At 40.3% G+C, this 6,134-nt stretch overlaps 1 protein-coding gene across 2 annotated transcripts in view; it reads right to left on the reverse strand.

The window, feature by feature from the left end:
* Window positions 1-2,413, reverse strand: part of Ttc39c (tetratricopeptide repeat domain 39C) — a 55,362-nt gene extending 52,949 nt beyond the window's left edge. For both annotated transcript variants that reach the window (XM_010643843.3, XM_010643853.3), the window contains exons 1-2: window positions 2,365-2,413; window positions 413-541 (exon numbers count right to left, since the gene is read on the reverse strand). In XM_010643843.3, coding sequence (XP_010642145.1) covers window positions 413-541; window positions 2,365-2,397 — 162 coding nt within the window. In that variant the 5' untranslated portion in view covers window positions 2,398-2,413. The remainder of the gene's footprint in view (window positions 1-412; window positions 542-2,364) is intronic.
* Between the last annotated feature and the right edge of the window lie 3,721 nt (window positions 2,414-6,134).

The following is a 6,134-nucleotide window of genomic DNA, read 5'->3' on the forward strand; positions in this document are numbered from 1 at the left end:
TTTTTGCGGTACCAGGGATTGAACTCAGGACATTGTGTTTGAGAAGCAGGCAGTAGAACCACTGAGCTAAATCCCTGGCCCAAGGGCTAGGGGTTTAGCTATGTCACAGCGCCTGCCTAGCAAGCATAAGCTCCTGAAATCGATCCCTAGGACCTGGGAAACAAAACAAAACAAAACAAAAAGAAACCTTCGCTTCAGGAGCCCTGGCCACAGGGCCCACTGTGGAAGAAGATCACCGTAAAACACTAAAGGGCCACCCACTGGAGGACTCTAATAGGCCTTCTGTTGTTTTAAGAAAGACACTTAAATATCATTTACTTTCAGTCATATTCTAAAATACAAAATCATAAGTAAATGAATGATGTTCTAAATAAGTGGCACAGATTCCACACTTGAAAGCTGTGCTACTTACATTCTTCTTAATTTTATTCTTGATTGTTTCAATTACTCCAGCCTCTTCACTTTCACATAGCTTTTCCGTAGTTTTTAAGTCATCACACGCCAACTGCATTTTTTCTTCCTCAAACGTCATCATGGCATTCTTCCAAGAAGGAAAGAATGAATGAATCAGTAACTGAAACTTTAAGCCAATTTATGATAGCAAAGCCCCAAAGTAGGGGGGAAAATCACTTAATTTCTTGCAAGTAAAAGAATCAAAATGTTATAACATACTTTATTCACTGAAAGAAATTATACTCTCATTTCGAAATAAGAATATACTCTATTACAACAACATGAAAAAAAGCACACTGGCAGATGACGTTTGCAATTATCACTCTACCATGCTTCTCCACCGTGTTATTCAACACAGTAACGAAAATACTGTACAGTTTCTGATTGGTCTGCTCCACTCAGTTTTTGTAAAAGCGTCTCACTCTATCCACAGATGGGATCTAGGTTCCATCCAGAACTACACAGAAATGCTAATGACACACAGCTAGCAAGCAGTCTTTGAAAATCATCAGTCTTTCCGGGGACAGCAATTCCCATGGGTTCACTCACTAGGAATTCATTTTATAACGTGTAGAGTTAAAACTTCCACTGATGGCTTGTTTCCAGGTGCCTGATCCTGGTGGATCTTGTGAGGGTGGGTAAAGGCAATCCTCTGAATGTCTGGTAGCACCTGTGATTTGTACCAAATAAAACTGAGGTCTCAGAGCTGAAAGGGAAACCTGGTTCTTGGAAGGAACTAATGAATTCATTGTCTCTAGTTCTCCATTTCCGATCAGGTTCCACTAAGCCCTGTCTTGGCATTCTAGGTGACTTCGGTGTGACTCAAACTGTCCAAACCAGGCCACGGTGTCCCCAGAGTCCTGCCATATTCTTCTCCCCAACCATGCTGTCAAGCTACTGAAATCTCAGCTGCTGCCTGGCCTGCTCAGCTAGGATCTTTCAGTTCAATCCTCCTGGCAGCCTTTATAGTCATGCAGGTCCTGATGTTACAATTCCTGCCCAGTATTGTTTTCTTCGGGGTGTGAACTATGCTTTCTTGCAAAGAGTGGATCATAAAATTTCATTTGTCTTGTATGGCAATAAGAAGAAATAAAGAAAGAACTTGAATGAAAACTCGTCTCACTGAGTCGGGCCTGGTACCTGTGGCAGGCACTGGCAGACTGCACGACACACTCATTTGCTGCTATTTCTCTAAATTTCCAATCTAAATGCTTTCTCCTTTTTGGTCTCAATACTTTTCCTCCCTCTCTTTGACCATTCTATGATTTTAAAGTATTATGTTTGAAGGTAATTTGTTTAGTAAGTTCTTCTGAAAAATGAAAACATTCCATTTTTCCATTGCCCAATTTACATTATTATTATTATTATTATTATTATTATTATTATTATTATTATTATTATTATTTTGGTGCAGGGGATCAAACTCAGGTCCTTGTGCTTGCAAGGCAGGTGCCAGAACCACTGAGCTAAATCCCCAGCTCTGCCCAATTTACTTTAAAACCCAGTTAAACCCTCTTCCTTCAACTCTCAAATATTAGTATTTGGAAACATAATACTAGGCCAACATACTTTAGCTCTGTTTATTGAACTTCTAGTCCATAGTCACTCAGTAATTTTACAGCAAACTTTTCTTATCAAAGGTCAGACTTTTATGCTGCTCAAACAGTTTTAATTTTTGGAGGTCTTTCATTTACACTTTCATTCTCTAGATGGTTTTGGTTGGAAAATACTTTATATTTTAAATTAGGGAAGAGAGTTATGTCCTAGCATTGATTAACAAGCAAAATTTTATCTCAGTTTTAAATTCTAAAAGATTTTCTATAATATTGTGTCTCTTCAGCCGGTAGGCATAACTGACATTACTTTATATTTGTTTCCTTCATACCATGACTTCTCCTGATATTAACTTACCAAAAAACTGACGAAGCTGGCTCCAAAACTCATTAATGGGCTGTGGTTTCTGTTAAGAAAACAACACAAGATTATTTTTTTTGTAAATTTATATTTTAAAAGTCTTATATAATCCTATTATTTGCATAGAAGTTAAGGTAATCACACAGATTAAATTACCCTGAGAAAAGTTAGAGGCAAGGTAAGCAAAAGTTACAGCTCTGTTTGTCAGGACAGAATCTGCCCTGATTCTTCAAAGCAAGGCAGATGACAAGGTCAAGGTATAAGTGACTGGTTTAGTAAACTTTCCAACTGTGGCTTTTAAGGAGTAAGCAAACGGACATCACAAAAACATGTCCAAAAGAAGATGATTATTACTAATTTTAGCGTCCAAAACATGTTCAAAACTTTCTATAGCTAAAATCTGTATCATTTCTAGAGTGGATCAAAGGATTTCACTACTGAGCCAGACCTCACCATGCAAACATCTTCAGAATGTCTCCCTAAACTATTAGACAAGCAGAGGGGATGAAGGAAAGACCAAAGGAGGGTAATGAGGAGAAAGACATGATCAAAACATGTACACCCATGTATAGAAATGCCAAAAAAGAAAAAAATCCTCATCTGTTTAAAATAGAGAGGGAAAAGCTTTGTTAAGAGTCAGTCATTCCTGCTGTATGGCACACAGTCATTATCTGATTTTACAGTAAGCTAAAGATAAAACCAAACCAAACCAATGCCAATTACTCTAAAGCATATATGAATATAAACTCCCTCCTTTAAATTCAAAATTGCACTAAAAGGAAAAGTTGTAACCATTTTCCTGAATGAAAATTTTTTACTGATTTTTGCTATGTAAATAAGATGTGGTCACTATAAAGAGGTATGTAGCCCTTTATTCAGCTGATCCTCTACTAGAAATTCAGATCACGTCCAAAATGAAAGTGTGTGCACGTGTGTACGTGTGGGAAAGAGAAAAGGAACATTTATACATTCACATAGGCACCTATGCTTGATGAGCAATGTGGACATGTGTTTTATAGGCAACACCACAATATCCATGGAATAAACTTATAGAGGTAGCATCACTGAGTCAAAGTCTATGCACGCTCATTTCTTTCTTGGAGTGAGGTATATGGGGGCGGAGAGGGACCAGCACTCACTTTATTTACAATGTTAAGTTTCTGTTATCACTTTTTCTTTCTTTCTTTTTTCTGGTACCGGGGATTGAACTCAGGTCCTTGTGCTTGCGAGGCAGGCCCGGCACCACTGAGCTAAATCCCTGGCCCATCTGTTATCATTTTTAACACATTACTTGGTGCCTACCAAAATTCTATGGTTATAACAGTTTGTTTACTCCAATGGTATGTTTTAACCAACACGGAAAAAAAGAAAAACTAAGGAGGTCAAGTGACTGGTGAAGAATCCCAAACTCACACTCTTAACTGCAAACCTAGCTTGGAGAACATGCTACTGAGGCATCTGACACTGCTCATCCGCCTCCAAGGACCACCCTGACATAACATGATGGGCCGCTAGCTCCACATGCTACCTGGTGCAACACACTTGCCTCACAGGAACAGGCACCCAGCAGACAGGAGCTGGAGGCGGAAGAGGCAGACCCACTCCAATCCAGAGCCAGTCACTAGGGCCCCTCCCTTCCTTGCTCACATGTTAACCACTCTGCCACCTCAGAAAGGAAAACAAAGCTGAAACTGGGCCTAGTGTTGCTACTTTTACTTCTTCATGACTAAAATTAGATTTCTAAGAGCCATGGCAATTAATTATTCATGGTACCTTCCCTGCCCTTATTATTTCACATAGTGTCTTATCATTCAAGTGGGAAAAAGGTACAGATCAGCCCAACAGAGACATTCTCCTCTCCTGGAGGCCCCAACTGCAACCCACACCACTCTGGCAGTGTCAGGCACTAATAGTTGCTGCTTGGAGAGCAGGTGTCCCCCATGTCACCCAGAACCGGCTGCCAGAGACCTCAGACTATCCAGGCTGGCTCATTAGCTTCATTTGGGTTTTTAGCTTAACATACTTCAAGTGATTCCATGTAAACGCGCTTCATCTTAATTAATTCTGGCCCTCACATGTGTCTCTACATGAAACATATTTGTTTTGGAGATCTGAAAATATTCTCCCAAAGTATGAGGATGGTGAATGAAAAACCAGTGCTGGGTGAGGAAAGGCAGAGGCCCTGCTCATTTCACAACTGCTCAGATTAGGAACCCAAAGATGGAACAAGGTGGTCACCCTTAAGCAATAAACAACAATGAAATGAACTATCTAATAAGTTCAAACCATATACCATGATAGTTTTAATTAAGAAAAAGAACCTCAGTTGTCATGGAGGATCTTACGGAACCAACTTATTTTGAAAACAGCTGTTAGAAAGTATAAGCATTTGTCCTGCCTCTTCGCTATGAACTTAGGGCAGTGGTGGTGGACCTATGGCACGTGTGCTGCAGCAGGCTGTTTATATCACGAACACTTCAAAAGGTTCGCCATCACTGAAGAGGAACCAGCTGGTGTGGGGGAGGGGAGAGTTTCTCTTTCCAGAAGCATTCTGGACTCATAAATGAAAAGCAAGTGACAGAACTGGATTACCACCACGGTGCAGCACCTGAGGAATTAATGGACATCGGCTACAATCATTAGGACAGGGACTGGAAGAGATGTTATGCACCACCAAGGAGAAAGAATCAACAAAATCCAAGTTGCAGGAAACTCTATAGGACAAAGAATCTAGATTCTTCAACAATAAAGAATTGCTAGAGGAAAAAAAGAATCTAGAGGGAGACCTACAATAAGACACATCAAACAACAGATGCACAAAAAGACACTCATTAAGAAACATAAAAGGGCTGGGGATTTAGCTCAGTGGTTCCACTGCCTGCCTCACAAATGCAAGGTCCCAAGTTCAGAAACTCTATAGGACAAAGAATCTAGATTCTTCAACAATAAAGAATTGCTAGAGGAAAAAAAGAATCTAGAGGGAGACCTACAATAAGACACATCAAACAACAGATGCACAAAAAGACACTCATTAAGAAACATAAAAGGGCTGGGGATTTAGCTCAGTGGTTCCACTGCCTGCCTCACAAATGCAAGGTCCCAAGTTCAATCCCTGATATATACACACATATACACAGACACACATACAACAAGAAAATGAGAATTAAACTTATTCAAAACAACATCAAAATATTACTTACTAAGAATAACAAAGATGTGAAAAATACCTACACTGAAAAAACTCAAAATATTGCTAAGAGAAATTAAAGATCTACATAATAAGGGTTTTCAACAGGGTCATTCTTAATATTGGGGGCTGGATAATTCTTTTTTTTTTTTTTTTTTTTGGTACTGGGGATCGAACTCGGGCCCTTGTGAGGCAGGCACCAGAACCACTGAGCTAAATCTCCAGCCCTGCATAATGCTTTATTGTGGGGCTGTTGGACCCTCACGGGATACCAAGCAGAGGTACAGATGAGGCTGGTTGTGACCTGATGATTACATGGCCCTGTGATAACACATGGGGTGGATTCATTAAGCTCTTCTATGTACTCCAGAAGGCGTGCTGCACTCCGGATGTGGCTTGTCCCTCAAGGCTCCGTGTGTGGAAAGCCTGGTCCCTTGTGTGGTGATAATGTGACAGTGTGGACCTTCAGGAGTGGGGTTAGTGGGGGTCAACTGGCAACATGTGCTGGAAAATGACTAAGGTATTTCTCACGGATCCTGATCATCCTTGCAAGAGAACTGTCATAGAAACCTGAGCCTGA

Source organism: Fukomys damarensis, unplaced genomic scaffold (assembly GCF_012274545.1).
Source record: "Fukomys damarensis isolate Sample0158 unplaced genomic scaffold, DMR_v1.0_HiC HiC_scaffold_30, whole genome shotgun sequence".
NCBI lineage: Eukaryota > Metazoa > Chordata > Mammalia > Rodentia > Bathyergidae > Fukomys > Fukomys damarensis.